Here is an 18,734-nt window from a genome sequence, read left to right on the forward strand (position 1 = left end):
TATATGAGGCCTATCTGTGCAGCTACACCAATAGGTCCGTGCATGTTGATGCAGACAGATGCATCTCCTTGGAGTACCTTTGCACACACGTGCACGTAACTGTTTTCTCCGTGGCTGCACTGTAACGATGCTGTCCTCCATGAGGGCTTGTCCATGCGGGTGGGAGTTGCCAGTGAGTGTGTGAGACTGTGCCCATGAGCATGGGTGCTGTGTGTGAGTGCACCCATGTAAGGTATAGATGTGTGTGTGTGCACCCTGCGTGCCCACAGTCCAGTGGAGACTTTCCCATCCTAGCCTCCTACTTCACATGCCTCTCCAGTCCTGGAATCTGGCCTTTCCTCCTCATTTTCCAGCCAAATTATAACCCCTGGAAAAGGGGTCTTTATTATGGAAACGCTAACACAGCCTAAATGCAATTGGGGAGAAAAGGGTTGCTGCCATCCCCTGGCCCACTTTTGTCTAAAGAGAATGTCTTATCTTAGTTCATTCTGTGTCGCTATAACAAAATACCTGAGACTGGGTAATTTATAAATAGAGAAATAGAAACTTATTACTCACAGCTCTGGAGACTGGGAAGTCCAAGATCAGGGCTCTGGCAGGTTCTGCATCTGGTGAGGTCCTGGACTCTCTGTTTCCAAGGCAGTGTCTTCTGGCTGTGTCCTCCAGAGGACACAGAACATTGTGTCCTGAAGTCAGAAGGGCAAAGAGGGCCTAATCCATTCATGAGGGCAGAGCCTTCACCACTTAATCACTTCCCAAAAGGCCCCCCACTGCCTCTTAATACCACCATGATGGCGATGAAGTGTTAATGTATAACTTTTGGGAGACATTCAAACCACAGAAGAGGAACTTTATTGCATGCCAGGGACCCTTAGCTGTGATTTCCAGGCCTGGACACTCAGGACGCCTGACAGGCCAAAGTGGGCTAGAGGGGGCGGGACAAGGGCAAGCTGAGCTGATGCTGAGGCCAGGTCCTCCGAAGGTTTGTGCAGAGGCAGCCAGGCCAGCTGATAGGAGCCTCAGAGTCAAGTCCAGTTGTCAATAAGCACCTTCTGTGATGTTGGGCAAGTCTCTGAGCCTTCCTGGGCCTCGGTTTCCCCAGCTCATAGCTGGGGAAATGAGCAGACCTGTTGTAGATTAATATGGAATTCGAGAATGTTGAAGACAGAGAGGCCTCCTGGGGCTCAGGCACTGTCCAATGCATTTATCTCCCTGAAGGGGAGTCTCAGGGCCAGAGAGGGAAGGGACTTGCTCAAGGTTACCCAGCAGGGAACAATGAAATGGCTCCCCTGGATCTAGCAGCCGGCTCTATGAGCCTCAGGCCCAGACCCAGTTACAGGACATGGCAATTTTGGGCTCTGTTCAGTCCCAACTTTCATCAAGAATTTGGACTCTTTTGAGTTTATCAAGGTGCCAGATCCAACTGCTTCCCAACCAGTGAGGGTGGCAGAGGAAAACTGCAGCATGAAAGAGTGGAAGAAGACACAAGGAAGGACTTCCAGATGTTTAGAATGGAGAGCTGTTGGGGAGGGGGAAGGGGCAGGGCTCCAACCACATTCCAGACCAGACTCAAGGCAGTGACCTGCATGGAAAGAGCTAATAAATTTACAAGTGGCACAAACAAGTATAAAACTGGGACTCCATCCCCAGCCCTATGGATCCAGGCCCAGGTCCACTGGTGCCCCGGCCCTTGGTTTGACTCTGACTTGAGAACCTTTACTTCTCCGGCCTCAGTTATGCCTTCTGTTATCTGGGCATAGAGCAGCCTAACTGTGTGTATCCCCATCCCCCTGGGCATGATGAAGATGAAATCATGCAGAATGTAGAGCTGCTAAGAGTACTCACTTTGGAGTCAGGGAGACCTGAGTTCAAATCTAGGCTTCCTTGCCATATGGAAGCCTCTCTGAGCCTCAATTTTCCACATCTGTCCAATTCACGGAGTTGTTTTGAAGTTCATCTCAGGTGATATAAGCAAAGCGGCCAGCAGGCGCTCAAGAAACCCTACTCCCCGGGATTGGGTACTTGGCAGGGGCCAGGAGAGACGTGACAACTGACGATGGGCGGGTCAGGATTGTGGTCAGGATTGGCTATATAATTTGGGGGGCCGGTACAAAATGAAAACGCAGGGCCTCTGTTGAGCAAGTATTCAGAAGTTCAAGGCAGCGGTGGCAGGGCATTAAAACAAGCTCAGGACCCTTCTGAGACCAGGGCCCTGTGCGACTGCATGGGTCACAGGCCAGGAAGCTGGCCCTGCCTCTGGGATATCTGCGGTGGCTCAAATCCAGTTCAGGTGGAGGAGCTGAGGCTTCCCCCACCACACTGGGGGTCACTCCCTCTCCCCAGGACTGCAGCTGGGACCGTGACCGCTGGCCCTGCCTCTGTCAGTGGACATCAGAGGCAGCATAAAAGACCGACTGTTCCCCACCTCCGTGTGCCCATTTGTATCTCATGCCATGCGTACAGCACATAGTTGCTTTCTTTCCGCAAAGGGCTGCACTTTTTTTCTTTTCCAAGGGCGACGCTGGAAAGCCATGTGGCTTTTATTGCTGGCAGGAATGTCTGAGGCGTTCCTTCACCACCACATGAAATAGAGCCGCAATCTCCATCTGCGTAAGGCCAAAGCCCCCAGTCTCCTCTGAGCCATCGGCCTCTGAGATTAATTAAGTCTTCACAAGGACTGACAGTCATTAGGACCTTTTCGGGGAGGTGGAAAATCCCTAATGGGCCTGGCTGGGCCCAGAAGCTGCTGGGTGGGCAGTGGAGAGAGGAGGGCCTGCAGGAGAGGAAGGTGCAGAGTCAGCGGGAGGTAGCTGGAGAGGGAAGGGGTACAGACTCTGTCCCTGGCATAGGCTGTGACCTTGAGTGAGACTCTTCCTCCCTAGGCCTCAGTTCTGCCATTTGAGAAATGGGGATTTGAATTTGATATCTCAGAGCCCTTTCGAGTCTGACATTGTAAAATTCTGAATCCTGCCCACAGTTCTTCTGCCAGGATTCTAATTCTATTCCATGACTGTAACCTCAAGCATCTGGTTTTAGTCCACAAGAATAGAGTGTAGTGGGCAGCAACGTGGGCTCTGGGGCCAGGCTGCCTGGTTGGAATCCTACCTCTGTGGTTTCCCAGTGGTGCCAACTTGGGCAAGTTACTTGAGCTCTCTGAGCCTCAGTTTTCTTTCCTGTAAAGTGGGAGTGATAACTGTCCCTACCTTCTAAGAATACTGTGAAGCAAAAACGTGTGTAAAGCAATAGCCACTCAGAAGAGCCCTTTCTCTCCCTGCTTGCCAGGGCTGAACCCCACCCTGGGGCCGGGGGAAGAGCACATGTTTCCCAGAAGCCCCCTTGGCTCCAAGCTGCCCAGGTCCCTCTCACCACTCCGTGCCTCCCAATAGAAGAGTGCTGTGTTTGATGGCTCTGCTGGCAGGTAGCTCTACACCCACCTGCTGCTTTGGATGGAGATCTCTGCCCTGAGAGCAGCTGTCAGACTGCAGATGGCCCCTCCCCAATCGAGGACTGGGGGTGCTGGAAGGGCTCCTGAGAACTTGATTGAACTTCTCAGATTCTGAGGCCCACAGAGGAAAAGCTCTTTACTTTCGGAGCCTGGGTTTCCCCATCTGTAAAATGGAGAGAATAAAATCCCTGACCGGCGGAGGCACCTGAGGGTGAGTGACAATTGGCGGAAAACTCCCAGCATGCAGTAGGTGTCCAAAAAATTAGGGCAATTATTAGTCATAGACCAATGATCAAAGTCACAGACCAAATAACTGTCTTCTAGAAATATTTCCCTGATTTACAGATGACAAGAGTGAGTAGCAGGGAGGGGGGTAGGAAGGTCCCACCAAGTGATGTGATCTGAAACCAGAAACCCCTTCCCTGGCAACTGATGGAGCCAGTTTTTCTGCTCCACGCCCCCGCAACAGAAGTCTCTTTTCTCCGCCCTTGCCTCCCTTTCTCTCTCTCATCCCCAAAGCAGAGCACCCTCTGTCCACCCACCTGCAGAACAGGGTGGGGGTGGGCGTGGAAGGATCCGAGGTCATGTGGACGCAAGGGAGCTGGCGCCCCACAGAAGGTGGAGAGGAGGTGGGTGGGGAGGAGGGGTCTTGGGTCACAGCGAAACCCTGGGGTCCTGCGGGAACCTGCCTGGCACGTAGAGGGGCTTGTAAGTGCACCCCCAGCGTTCACATGCGAACACTGAGGCCCAGAGGGAAACGCGACTGACTAGCACTTCCCTTGGGAGAGAGACACTGAGAGTGGCATGGGGCCCTAGTGTATGAGGCCCGGGACTGGGCTGCCGCCTCCTGCAAGGCAGAGGTCCTGCCTGACTGCATTTTGTCTCGAGGTGCTCGCTCCTGGCCTTGCTGGAGCTCAGTCCAGATCCTGATCATGCCTCTCCGCTTTCTGGGTCTCAGTGTTCCCATCTGTAAACTGGAGACTACTGCCAATCCTGCCTCTTCACAGACTGGTTCTGAGGCCAAAGGACAGCAGGTGGTGGGTGCACCTCAGCTATCACAGGACCCTCCCGAATGACCCTGGCAAGTCCTTCCTGACTCCCTGCAGATTTGAAGAGTCTGCTGATTTCCAAGTCCAGGGCTGCTTAGCAGGATTTACCACCCCAGCTTTCTCTCCCCATCACAATAGCACTTTCCTCTGTATCTAGCTGCTAGCTCTTCCCATTACTCAGCCACTAGGAGGAGAGTGCTGACATGCTTGGCCAGGTGATGCCTTCATGCCCCACATTTTGAGCCAGAGCAGGCTTTTAACCTGGGTCCGGCCCTCTCCAACCTGGCCGACCTCAAACAACATTCCGCTTTGCTTACATGGGCATAACACCTACCACATACGACGCCGTGGGGATTGAATACCATGAGTAATGCCCACGTGTGGCACCTGGCACAAGGTAAAGCCTCAGCACCCTCAGCTGTTACTGTTCTTCCCATTTTACCCACGGGACCAAGGCTCAGGGGAGTGTGGACACCAGGCAAAAGTCTCAGACCTCACAGGCAGCACTGGGTCCTAACACCCTCACCACTCTGCTCTCCCCTGCTCCTTCTCCCTCCCCTCCAAGTCTGGCACTTTCCAAAAAGGAAGAAAGATCTCTGTAATTTGAGAAGCACATTTGTCCTCCCACACATTCTGAATCCTTCCAGAGAGGCTGGCCAGGAGAGACGACCCCAGAGCTGGACTCTCTAGGGCTGGACCCCTGACCTGCAGGAGACAACCCCTCAACCCAGATATATTGCTATTTTTCATTAACATTTCTCACTTATATATTCAGAGATCATGATCTGAAATCAGGAAGCAGATGAATCCTAGTTTACTCAGCAGCATTTTCTTTCTGTTTCTTCAAACCATCGATCACAATTTAGATACAGTGAAACACGATGCCCCTCCCCTCCTAGAGGGAATCCTTAATCCCCTCCTGTGAAATGGAGAGGTTAGAATGACCTCCATTGACAGAAGAGGCAACTGAGGCTCAGTGAGGGGCATGAATGTCCCCTTTGAGTTCTAGGGGCAGGAGATAGGTTTCACCACGGGTCCCTCTGGACAGGGGATTTAGGGCCAGGCTGGGAGAAATTTTCAGTTCTAGAAGAGAGTCCTCTGTCCTCTTCGCTGGACTAGGCTCCTATGCGATTCAGGGTATGGGAAACAGAGGCCTCCTGGGAAGGAAATGGGGTCCCTAGCAGCGTCCGCTGAGGCCCAGTTGCTACTTAGGAAAACGTCTGCCTACGGGGGGGGGGGGCAGCTGGGTGGGGGCCAAAGTGAGGTTCTGAGAGGAATGGTCAGATGGGCAATCATCAAGACCCACCTCCGGCCGCCCTGTGACAGTTGCTGGAAGCCCTGCTGTGAGCCGACTCCACGTGGAGGTAGGTCACGGCCAGTCCTTAGCTCCCCCAGGCAGCCCCTGGGTGAATCGAGGGGTCAGGACAGCATGGACTGGCTTGGAGTCCTGGCAAGCTTTGAACGTGAGAACTGGACATTTCACAGATGGAAGTGTGAGGCCCAGAGAGGGGAGGGGTGGTTCAAAGGCCCCCAGCAAGGATTGACAGGTCTTATTTTTTCATAATGACAGTGATGGCTCCCCATGGCTGGAGCACCCTCTATGTGCCAGGCCTGTGCTAAGCACTTTACACACAATTCTATGGGGGCCACTATGAGTGCCCCCACTTTACAGATGAAAGAAACGAGGCTCAGAGAGGCTTAGGCAACTCTGCCTAGAGAGCTGCGGGCGAGGGAAGAAGACACGCTCAGGCAGACGGACTGTGGACCCTGGCTCCTTCCACAGCCCATGGACCTCTTAGGCAGCTTCCCAGGGCACACCTGCCCCTTGTCTGGTATACCTGGGGATCCCTGCCCAGGCGCCACAGAGTCGCCATGAATCATGCCTGCCCTGGGAAGCCGGCACCCTCACTGCCAAGAACGCACTTAGAGTGCACTCCTAAATGCTGCAGGAAGACGAATCCCCTTCCTAGGATGGGTTCTGGGTTTACCCAGCTCTAAGTCAAGGTAGGGGAGGGGAGTGTCCTGACCTTCCGCTTCCTAACCCTGCTGTGGACAACTTAGGATGCTCTTAGGTGGGGACCACTGGAGAGAAACTGGGCTGTTTGTCCATCGATCTGATGGAAGAGGGAGAAAAGACCTCCATGCCAGCTGGGGATGCCAGCTGGGGAAGGGCGAGGGTGTCTGCATGCCCCAGGTGGGGGAGTGGGAGCTCTCCCTCCCATCAAACAAACGACAAAGTTTGTCGGTCCAGGATGGGGAGGAAGCAGGTTGGCGATCGGTGGAAATTGGGAACAAGCTAGCCTGTTCTGTGGGTCTTCTCCCCGGTGCCTGAAAACGCGAAGGCGGAAGGCGTCCGTCTCATCAGAGGTGAGGAAGGCGGCCTTGGTTTGACACACAGCCATCGGTTTGTCAGAGACCTGGCCGCATTGGTGGCAAGGAAAGGGCACCTTCTTTGGGGGGCGGCCACCGCGCCTGCACCCGGGGCCGCAGCTGGCGCGCATCTGTAGCCTGGCCGGGCCCGCACCTCCGCGGCTGGCAGGGTGCGGGCGCCAACTAGCGGCAGCTCCCGCCACCGTGCCTGCCAGGCGGCCGGGAGACCTTGGTCTGCGGACGCAAGGGCCTGCACCCCGCCCCCCAGTACCTTGGATCTGGTGCCCATGGAGAGCCAGCGCTCTACGGAGGGCCGGAGCCGTGCCGGGCCCTGCGCCAGGTGCCAGGGCTCACAAGAGTCCCCCACTCTCTGGGAACCCGTCTGTGAACCCGCCGTAAGGGGAGAGGGAGAAATCAGGCGGAGGAACAAGCAAAGGGCACGGTGCAAACCCAAACCACTCGACAAATGGAATTTACCACCACCTGAAACTGCGGGTCATGGTCCCGCAACAGCTCCAGGGCAGCACGTGTTGTCCGCCCCCGGCCCGGGCCCTACCTGGCCACGACGCGCTGGGCCTTCCCGGAGACGTTCCTGGAGATGGGAGCGCCCAGGCTGGATCGCTCGCTTTCCTCTAGTTCTGCTGCTCGTGCCAGCGCGTCCGAGGGTGCGCGGGCCTGGGTCCGCAATCGACAACTGCCAGGCGCAGGCTCTCTTACAAGGTTCAGTAAGGGACCTTTGCCGTTCTTGCTTTCGAAATGGCCTGAGGGCGTGATATGAGGCCTCGAGCGGGGCAGGGGCCAGCTCTTCCGACGGTCGGGGTGAGGCCAGAGTCCTTCACCCCTTGAGCGCACGAGGGGCTTGATTTCGTTTGGCGACGACGAAATGGCGCACGCTGGGCAGGGGTCAGATCCGTGATGAGATCTTGCGGCCACCGTCGAATCCTAAGCTTCTTTACTTCCGAGGCTTGGAATTGACTGTTTTGCACCTGTCGAGAGCCGGAGGCAACGAAAATATAGCCCAGTCTCCAGAGCGGCGGGGAGGCTCAGCACGCGTTCGTTCCCCAGAGTCTAGGGAGGGATCTGGGGCGATAATTCGGAATGATTGGGGCTTGATCTTTCCCGTTGCCCTCCCAGCTGTAGCCGTCCCCTAGGCCTGCTCGACTGACTTAAGAGGCGGGAGAGGAAGGGGTTGTTTGCAGTGAAGCCCGGGAGAGGTTGGGCCACGCGGCTGGGAGTGGGAGCGGGGACGCGGAGCCAGGAGGGCAGGCAGTGCCTTGGCGAAACTGTCAGCGGTCCCTGCAGCGCAGCCAGAGCGCACGAGCCCAAGAAGTGGGATTGGATCCGCGGAGGCCACTTTCCACACGCATGGAGAAAGAAAATTCTCTCCTCTGAAAGCCGGGGCCCTTAGCTTTGCAGCCACTGCTCAGTTTTTCTTTTGTCGCCGACGCGCGTAGTGTTTCACGATGCAGGACCGTTTCACGCATGTAACCGTAGTTACATGCGTAAAGGAAAAAAATCGGGAAAACGCATTTTGCAGGCCTCGTCGTGTTTTTCAAAGAGCCACAGGCCGCCACAACGAAGAACGACGCCGCGAGGCCTGCGAGATCCTGAAACTTGTTTTGAGGGGAGAGTAGAGAGGAAAGGGGTTGTTGGCCCCAGGCCACTTAGGGTCCCTGGGAGACTCCCTTCCGCCTGTCCTCGGTTTGGCACAGGGGCCACCGAGGCTGGGACCAAAGCCGCGCAGGGCTGGGAGCGGCAGAGGCCGCCGGCCGGGCGTGGACGGCGCACAAAAATCCCATGTGGGTTGGAGGCTCTTGGGTCAGAGTAATTTGCGGGAGGAGGGAGGTGAGTAACCTCTTTGGGGCGGCTCCCAGTGCGGTGTCACCGGCCCTGGGCTCCCGCGGCCCCCAGCCCGGGGTTGCAGAAGTCACAGGCCCGAAGCAGCAAGAGCTGGGGAAGCCCGGCCGCGGCCAGCGGGGAGGAGGAGCGAAGGGTTTGCGCCCCAGCGTCAGGGAGATGCGACCCGGGAGAGGGCGACAAGGGCGCCTTCTGTGGGACCCGGACGTTCTAAGCAAATTTCTAGCATCTGCCCCGGGCTCCCAGAGCTCTCGGGGGCCCTGGGCTGTGGCACGGGGGCCTCCTCCGCGGGGTGGCGCCTTCCGCCCCTCCCCGTTGGGCGGCCTCCGGCAGGCCCCGTTCCTCCCCGCGAACGCCACCGAGGTGCCCGCGATGGGGGCTCCGCCGATTGGCTGTGCGACGCGTCGCTCGGGCCGGCCCCGCCCCGCGGGCCCCGGGGGTACTAACCCCGCGCGGGCGGCCACGGCCCCGCCACTTGATTCTAGAGGATTTGTTCTGGGGCTGCGGCCGCGGAGTCGGGGCGGCCGCGGGCGAGCTTCGGGGCGGGAGGCGGCGGCGGCGGCGGCACAGCCCCGCGGGGGCCCCGCCGCGGCCCAGGCAGCCGGAACAGCCGCGAGGGGCGGCCGCACGCGGTGCCGCGCGCCGGGGATGCGGGACTAGCCGGGCAGGCTGCGGACGGCCGTCGGGCTAGCGAGGCCTCGCAGCGGGCGGGCCCTGGCGAGTAGTGGCCGGGCGCCGCCCCCTGCGCCCTGAGGCCCGGGCCCCGCCGCTTCTGCTTTCCCGCTTCTCGCGGCAGCGGCGGCCGAGGAGGCGTCCGCGCCGGCCGCCCCCGGGGGAAGCCGCGCCGTCGCCGCCCGCCCGGCGCCCTGACGGTCGCTGTTATGCGTATTCCTGTAGACCCAAGCACCAGCCGCCGCTTCACACCTCCCTCCACGGCCTTCCCCTGCGGCGGCGGCGGCAAGATGGGCGAGAACAGCGGCGCGCTCAGCGCGCAGGCAGCCGTGGGGCCCGGAGGGCGCGCCCGGCCCGAGGTGCGCTCGATGGTGGACGTGCTGGCGGACCACGCGGGCGAGCTCGTGCGCACCGACAGCCCCAACTTCCTCTGCTCGGTGCTGCCCTCGCACTGGCGCTGCAACAAGACACTGCCCGTCGCCTTCAAGGTGAGTGCGGGACCCGGGGCGGGAGGGCGCCGGCCCTGGGGCTCCGGGCGTCCAAGCTGCGGGAGCCAGAGCCTCCGGAGCAGTGGGGAGGGGAGGTGCCCCAGACGCCGCGGCGACACCTGGGCACCCGGTTCTGTCTTGCTGCGCACTCGGCTTGAGGACAACGGCGTTCCGTTTTGGATGCGCCCTGCACGGATGACTTTTAAGGGGGTTGCCCCGCTCCACCTGGGTTTTAGGGCGCCCTGCGTAGAGACGTTGGTGCGGAAATGGGCGGATGGGGTTTTGCCCCCCCCCCCACCCGGATCGCTCAGATACAGCCCTGCGGGTAACGGAGAAGAGGATCCCGGGACCGGGGCAAGGACACCGCGGGTGGGGTGCGAACGGTGAAAGGGCCTACCCTCCGCCGCCAGCACCCCTCCTCCCGCGCCGCTTCTCAGACGCTTCCTGCTCACACCCTCGGGCTTCCGAAATTTTACGGGACGGCGCTAGGCCGGGATCGGGGCACTGCTCTCCAGACGTTTGCTGGGGGATATTCTGCGTCCTGAATGGCAGGTTGAGATTGGGGGACCCCTAACTCTGGCAGCCCCCAGCCATTTAGAGGACCTTTTTCTTTATGCCAGGGAGTAGGCGACTGTTTCATTTTCATTTTTTTAAGGGGGCAGCGAGATGAAACGAAAACGCCTCGGTTTTCCCCTAAACCTCTCACAGCTGCCGTGAGAAAAGGGCAGGGCAGGAAGGGCCGGCGGCTGGGGGTGGTGCTGCCCGAGGTGGCTGGAAGCGGCGACCGCTGGCAGCTGAGGCCGTCCCTGCTCCCATTAAGACGACTCCAAATTGGAAAAAAAGGATGAGTGGCTCTTTGAGGTCTCTCGGGTGACATCTTAAAATACCAGTGGGGGAAATCTCCCCGGGGGGGGGGGGGAGGCCCGTGTGACTTTAATCGTCAGATCGTCAGATCGGAGGTTTTACTGTCACTTGGAGCTTAAAAGGAGTCTTTGAAATTAAAAGAAGACAGGATGTTGACAGGAAATCTGGCCTTTTTAATCAGATCCCAAACATTTTCTCCTTGAAATTTTTACCATATGGATCCCCAGTCCCTGCACGCGGCGGCCACGTTTAAATGGTTGTGGCTGTGTTTAAAGTCTGATTGTTTTTCAAAAGGCATTTGCCTCTCCGTGCTCCTGGGGGTGGGGGACTTGGGGGAGATGGTGTTTAGGAGGACATCGCCACCCCCATCCTGCAGTTCCCAGCAGGTGCATCCTTCCGTTATCCAAAGACCCCCTCTCACTTTAAAGGGGTTTTCTGGGTGACCTTTTTCAAAACACCAATGAGTTTTGCATTCTGCATTTTCTCTGCATAACGAATTTAGGCTCTGCAAAGGCCAATAAACTGGTCCTCGTCCACACTTCAGGGCCAAATTTCATGCCCTAAACAGCTCTTGCATAAATTGAGTGGGGGTAGCAGCCCTGTTGTTATTATTGTTGATACTCTTTTTCGCTTGGAGACTTCGTTGCTAGGAGCATGTTGATTCCTCTTTCGCTGCAGCCGAAGACAACAGGGGAACTGCACCCCACATCATAGTGACTGAGCTGATTTCACAGCTCTGGCTGAGATTTCACTGAAAGGATGATTTCTTGGGACACGGTTTATGTAAGCAGTTGATCTAGGATTTTGGTGTGGAAGTCTGAGATTCCATCTTCTTGTTTTTGTGATATTTGAGGGAAAGTCTTTATTGTTTTTAAGCCTCTTCTCCACCCTGCATTGGAGAAATACGCAGTGCGCCTGGGACCTAGGGGAGCTGCCCAGCCCAGCCCCTCCCTTCCTTTCCCTGGGCTCCCTCTTCCTTTCTAAGCTGTCCCCCTGCATCCCCCCTGCCCCATGTCTTCAGGTGGTGGCACTGGGGGACGTGCCAGATGGCACCGTGGTGACCGTGATGGCAGGCAATGACGAGAACTACTCCGCTGAGCTGCGCAACGCCTCGGCCGTCATGAAGAACCAGGTGGCCAGGTTCAACGACCTTCGCTTTGTGGGCCGCAGTGGGCGAGGTAAGTGGAAGGGAGGCCTCGCCAGTTCAGCATTGGCAATGGCAGAGGCAGCAGGGAAGGAGGTTGAAAGAGGGGCCTTAGAATCCCGAAAAACAGGTCCCTAGACGCAGCTGTGTAAAAACAGCAATTTGTAATCCTGTAGGACGTTACAGATCGCTTTGAGGGGGTGAGGAAAGTTATAGTCTCTCGCCTGAAAAAGACACAGTTTTCTCCCAGTTTCTAGGGTTTACCAACTCCTGAAACCGTTCATGCCACCCCCTCTTTCCTGGTGAAGCACACCTGGTCTCACAAAAAATGCTGGCACGAAATGGTGGATTAGCAGGCTCAAAAAGGGAGCTTATAGGTCTTTCAGCAAGGCGGTTGCAGGACAAGTGCCTGGTCGGTGGGGCCCAAGCACCCCAGCCACCCTCTCCATAGGGGGCAGAATCTCCCCCACACCTCAGGCTCCGTCTCTCCAGCTGTGGTCTCCCAGACCCAGCTTCCCAGCCCCTTTGAGCCCTAGGTGGTCTGGAATGGAAGCTAATGCAGCTGAATGTTGGAAAGCACAGCTCGAAGGCTGCCATCTCCTGCCCCAGAGTCAAGGCTGGTGTGCCACCCTGCCTGTCTGACCGACCTTGGGCAGTAGAAGGAAGGCGGGACAGGGGTGGGGGGCTGTTGAACGGGAGGCTTCTGGGACCTGAAACCCATCATCACTTAACTCCTGGGTGGGAAAGTCCTAGAAACCCTGCCCCTGTGGAATGCAGGCCTGAGGGTCCACTGGCCCTTTAAGACCAGGAGACATGGGAGTCGCCCTTCCCAAGCATCAGGCCTGCCTCCAGCTTTGTTAAGAAGTAAGCCGGGTTCCCTCTGCTCCCCAACTCCACGCAGGCTGAAGCAGAACTGTGCTTTTCATCACCAATAAACAGGACCTTCTCAAGGTTCTAGTTCCTTCTGAGCCGCTAGTCCCGCTCTGAAATAGGCAGCTGGGCACCATTTTTTTCCTTTCCAGCCATTCAATGTATACATACAAATGTCAACCATATTTTGACTTTTCAGCATTAATTAAAACCAGGACATTATTTGCATGTAATAACTGTTTACTTGTTACTTTTTATGAAACTGAAATAGTTTACATTCTTTCAAACATTTCCTGTTCCTGTTGGCTCCCTTCCCCACGCACAGATTTCTTTCAAACGCTGCCCTTAACTGGTTGCAGGTTGATGGATGGAAAATGTTTCCTTTTATGAATTAAGCTTTCATTGCTGCTCCTAATTAGTCTCCAAGTCCCTTTTGTCATCCACAATCTCTCAAACCCTTTGCAACTTAATCCCAGCCCTGAGAGGAGAGTCACTGGTCCCTGGTCGGTGGCAGACAAGGCTGACGGCTCTGTTGACTGCGGGGCAGTGGCCAGGTCTGCTAGCCCAGGTGCGTGTCAGGGGCACCATAGCTGCTGCCTGTTGCGAGGCAGGCAGAAGGTGCTGTCGATCGGGGAGCCCAACAAGGCATCAGGAACTTGATTCTTCCTTCCCACTCCCTCTCCTGGGAGGTGAGATAAAGAGAAGAGACGACGATTTTCTGAGTTACCGAGACCTTGTCTGGCCATTCTGCACACTGAGAATGATTTTTTTTAGTGGTTTTCATACCCACAGACTTTGAGCCCCGCTCCCCAGGCCTGCAGGGAGGGAAACGGGTTTCCAAAGCATTGGTTGGGAGCTTACCCTTGTAGCAGGAATGGCTGAGGGAGGGATTGTGGCTCTGGGAGATGCAAGAGGCTGAGTTTATAAACCATTCTCTCATCCATCTCCTCTCAGTGGTCCATAACCAGTCTCAGTGGTCCTGGGAGGCAGGAAGTGATCTGAGGAGGAGTTCCGATGTCTGAGGAACTGTGGCTGAGGCGTTCAGCCTTCAGAGGCTCGAGGTCTTTGAGAGCCTGCATTCTAGTATCGGGCACCCTGTATTTGAGTCCTAGCTCTGCTAATGACTTGCTGGATGACGTTGGGCAAATGACTTAACCAGTCTGTGCCTCAGTTTCCTCAGCTTTGAGATGGGGATGATAATCATACCTACCTCATGAGATTTTGGGAAGGTTAGAGAAATTGATACAAGTGTATCAGCTGGCGCATACTGAGAGCTGGATACATGTTAGAGATTTTGTTACTTCAAATGCTTGGGACTGGAGGAGGACTTTGAGGTCCCTTTGAGTGGTGACAGCCACTGATTCTCTGATTACTGTGTGGTTTGGGCGGGGGTGGGGGAAACCCAGAAGGTGTGAGCTGCTGAGTGGGAGAGGTGGAGGCGGTTGGCAGGGAGGAAGGAGGGTGCCGGGTCCGCTGGCATGCAGACACACATCTGCAGTGCCCATCCTGCCAACTGGGAAATTCCCACCTGAGAGAACAGTCAGCGGTTGACAGTGACAATCTGGGCCACTTTAGGAGATGGGACACTTTGGATTTAAGGTCTGGGGTTGGGACCCAGAACCCTTGCCTGGCTCTCTGACTTCTGCCAGAACTGAGAAGTCTGGTGGAAACCTCTGCCTGTTTCCTCAGAAACAAGTTCTACATTCTGTCTGAATTCCAGGAAGATGGCTTTCCATGAAAGACATGCACCCAGTAACACCACAGAGCTCTTACGATAGGGCTGAAGGTGTGAACCAAGAAAAGGAAGGGAAGAAAACCAGGTCATTGCTGTCTCCTGCAGTGATTAGGGCCGAGGTCCCTGCCCTGCCAGACGCAAGGAGTCTATCTTATACAATATATATTTTGTATCAAACCTTACTATTCTACATTGAAATGTGTAAATAATGTAACCTCCCTATTTACATGCAGTTGCAAACTACGTTATTCCATAGCTATGATGGAGAAGAAAAGGAAAAGTAGTTTATAATAAAACCCTGATTTGAATATGTAAATGTTGAGGCCAGAGGGCTGCATGAGGTGGACGAATGCCCTCTACACAGAAGCCCACAGCAGAGGGAACAGGCAGGGTGGCAGAACTCAATCTGAACCTGGCCTGGCCAACACCATGACTTTCTGAAATTGTCAACAACTCTTGGCAAAGCGCGGAACAAAATTTAAAAAGAAAAAGGAAAAAGAACTGTCTTTCCTTCTGGAAAATTCAGTAGATATTAAAAGTACCAAAAAAAAAAAAAACCCTTATTTTATGTAAAACTGAATTAGGTTCATGACTCAGAGAATTTTTTTCTTTTACTTTTTTTTGGGACAAGGTCTCGCTCTGTCACCCAGGCTGGGGTGCAGTGGTGCGATCACTGCAGCCTCAACCTGCTGGTCTCAAGCAGTCCTCCCACCTGAATAGCTAGGACTATGGGCATGCGCCACCACGCTCAGCTGATTTTTTAAAATTATTTTTCGTAGAGATGGGGGTGTTCTTCACTGTGTTGCTCAGGCTGGTCTTGAACTCCTGGACTCAAGCGATCCTCCCGCCTCAGCCTCTCAAAGTGTTGGGATTACAGGCATGAGCCACCACTCCCAGCCAGAGGACTTTTATAAGCAAGTTTTTCCCTCCTAGGAAGAATGAATCTTCACCACCCTGGGCAGTGCTGGGTGCTGGCGTACCCCACCACATACACACACCCCACCCCTAACGCTGGCAGTGCCACCCAGCACTGTGGTGACCACACGCCACTGCAAATCCCAAAAATGCCCCTCTAGCAGGCGGCCACTGGCCTAGGTGAAAATGAAAAGCACATGGTCTCCTGAGCTGTGATCAACTAGTTAAAAAGCAACCGTACGTCCACGGAGATTCGGGGTGCGGTGTGCTGGTGCAGGCTGAGGGAAACCACTGGTTGGGGGAGAGATGGATGGCTTCTTGGCTGAGGTTGAGAAAACCCCAAGGTCCCCTGAGACAGACCCGTCCCCTCCCCCGCCCATGCAGCTCCTGTGGGTGGGCCGGGGACCTTCTACACATAGGAACCCAGGCAGAGAGGCTCAAGGACTTGCCTGAGGCCACGCTGCCACCCTGGTTTGTTCATGGTGGGTGCTGGAGGAGTTTCTGGAGCCCTAAAGGAAACCCATTTCCGAGACCGAGACTTCTCCCTTGCAACCAGGGCCAGCCTTCAGAGAGCCTGGATTTACACTTCCTGGGCTCCTGACAGATTGCAGGTTTGCCCAGGGCTCCTGCACGGAGTTATATCTAGACGCTGAGAGAGAGGGATGGATGGGTTTGCCGCTGCCGGGCAGAGAGAGAGCTGGGCAGGGCCAGGGGAGCTGAGGGGCACTCAGGGCGACAGCTTTCTCCCAACCCTGCTCCCTAGGCTCCCTGTCTCCTGAGGTCCCGACGCCTGCCCCTCCCTCTCACTCCTCCTCTTAGGCCCCACCCTCCTCTCCTTTGTACTTGGGCAGAGGTGGTGACAGGTTCAGAAGCTGGTGGAAGTGGCTGAGGTGTGCTGGTGACCTCAGGGGTGGCATGTGGTTTGCTACCTGGTGGGAGTGGGGGCTTCTCACTTCTCTTAGTACCTGTGTGGAGGGGCAGGCTCCGGCACATTCTGACTTTTCTGAGTCCTGCCTGGATACTGTGTGACCTGCTCAACTCACTGCTCCTCTCTGAGCCTCAGTGTCCTCATCTGCAAAATGGGAGCCATTATCTCCGCCTTTAATTTATTTAACAAATGTTGTTGAGCACCTACTATGTGCTAGATGCTGTCCTAGGGGCTGGAGACACCGCATGAACAAGACAGAAACTGGGGCCCTTGGGGAGCTTATAATCTAGTAGAAGGAGACAAAATGAGTAGATGGATTATTAAAAGCATACACATTGTGAAAAAATTCCAGCAGGTGGAGGGAATAGAGAAAGGGAGTAGGAGGGCCTGTGGTACTTCAGGTTGAGCTGCTTAGCCCTTTGTTTTTGTTTTTGTTTTCCTACGGGCCCTTCTGATATCTGGTGAAGCCCATACACCTTTCTCAGAATAATGATTTTTTTAAGGTGTAAAATCAAATGCACAGTATTACAATGGAAACCAATTCTATTAAAACATAGCAAAATACTTTAAAAATTGTGGTAAATGTACTGTTTTGTTCAGTGTATTAAATAAGATCTAGCATTGGGTCTAATGACGACCATAATTTTGAAGTTGTGACGAGCATAAAAAATATTTAGAGAAATCTGCAGCAACTGTAATGTGATATGTAAGTATCTGTGACGTCTGTTGGTGACAAGGTCACAGGTACGGCTGATAATACCTCTGTGGTTTGTTGCCTACGCTCATGCTTGAGAGTGATGCTAAATTTCAGTTAGAGGTTAGGGACAATACAGTTGTAATTTTTTCCTATCCCAGTTTTCAGGCTCGTTCAATTCTATGGAGCCAAGTTAAAAACGCCTTCTAGGCGTAGTGGCTTACACCTGTAATCCCAAAGCTTTGGGAGGCCAAGGCAGGAGGATCACTTGAGCCCAGGAGTTCAAGACCAGCCTGGGCACATAGTAAAAGCTTGAAAAAAAAACAGAAAAAAGAAAAAGAAAGAAGGGGGCGGGGGAGGGAGGGAGGGAAGGAAGGAAGGAAGGAAAGGAGGGAGGGAGGGAGGGAGGGAGGGAAGGAAAAAAAAATTAGCCATGCGTGGTGGCGCTCACCTGTTGTCCCAGCTACTCAGGAGGCTGAGACAGGAGGATCATGAGCCAGGGAGGTCCAGGCTGCAGTGAGCTATGATCGTGCCACTGCACTCCAACCTGGGTGACATAGCAAGACCTTGTCTCAAAAAAAAAATTAAAATTAAAAATGCCTACTTCAGATAAAGTAGATAAAGTGACCAGGGAAGGCCTGACTGAGAAGGTGGGTGACCTGAAGGAGCATTTTAGTAAACTTTCAAATGCTGCTGTGGGCCCAAGGCCCTGTGACAGGGCACTGGGGCCCATTAGTCCTCTGGGACAGAGTCTGGCCCCCAGGGCTCTGGGCTGTCTGCCTAAACTCCCCATCATAACCAAGAAGGTGCTGGACAATGCTGGCAGGGTCAGAGGCTCAGGGACCCCAGGAGAGTGCTGGGCTGGTTACAGGAGGAAGGGGTCCAGGAGAGAAATGACCTCAGAGTGAGGAAAGGCAGTAGCGGGTGGTCGGGCAGGGAGCCCGAGGCATCTGCCTGGCACTTCCCTAGACCATCTACACTTTCTGCTTCCAGAAATCATGCAAAGCGGCCCTGTGACCTGAGAGTGGGAGACCAGGTCTGTTCTGACCTGGGGCTCCGGGGGCAAGTGCAGTCAGAATTTCCATCCCTGCCTCAGCCGGCTGCCTTAGGAAAAGGCTTCCAGAGAACCCCTCGTTTCCCAGTTAGAGTCACACCTCAGTGGGTCTTGAGCTTTAAATTCCCCCTGGTGTCTCAGAGGGCCTTGAGTCCTGTGGCATGGCTCCTGGCAACCTGGCTGGTTTAATTTTGTTCTGGATTCTCCTGCCTCTGGGTCTAGGCTTTTCACTTGATCAGTTGACCAACAAGTACCCGGCCATGCAAAGAGAACTGTGAGATACTGGTCTCCACCCTGAGCTTCATCTCCCACCTGCAACATGGGGATGTTGAAACCTACCTGCTTACCTTGGAGGCTTGTCAGGGGGACACCAGAGGGATGCGCTTGGGCAGCCTCCCTCGGTGACCATCCAGTGCCAACCCTGGGGTACAGGTGAGAGTGTGAGACCATTGGCCCCTACCCACAGGGAGTTCCCAGACCTGTACTTGGGATCCAGAGGCAGGGATGGGGGATAAATCTGGCTTGGGGGATCTGCAAATCTCCCCCGCTCCCTGCCACCAATCTCACAGAGCATGAGGCTGTGGATCATAATAGAGAATAGGGTGAGAGGAGGACTTTTACCCAGACCCGTAAGCTCCCAGACACGTCA

At 55.2% G+C, this 18,734-nt stretch overlaps 1 protein-coding gene across 1 annotated transcript in view; it reads left to right on the forward strand.

Annotated features, from left to right (window-relative positions):
* Positions 1 to 18,734, forward strand: part of LOC105494458 (RUNX family transcription factor 3) — a 66,382-nt gene that overhangs the window by 25,376 nt on the left and 22,272 nt on the right. Inside the window, exons 2-3 of the mRNA XM_024796778.2 lie at positions 9,619 to 9,881; positions 11,767 to 11,923. Coding sequence (XP_024652546.1) covers positions 9,619 to 9,881; positions 11,767 to 11,923 — 420 coding nt within the window. The remainder of the gene's footprint in view (positions 1 to 9,618; positions 9,882 to 11,766; positions 11,924 to 18,734) is intronic.

Source organism: Macaca nemestrina, chromosome 1 (assembly GCF_043159975.1).
Source record: "Macaca nemestrina isolate mMacNem1 chromosome 1, mMacNem.hap1, whole genome shotgun sequence".
Taxonomy (NCBI): Eukaryota; Metazoa; Chordata; class Mammalia; order Primates; family Cercopithecidae; genus Macaca; species Macaca nemestrina.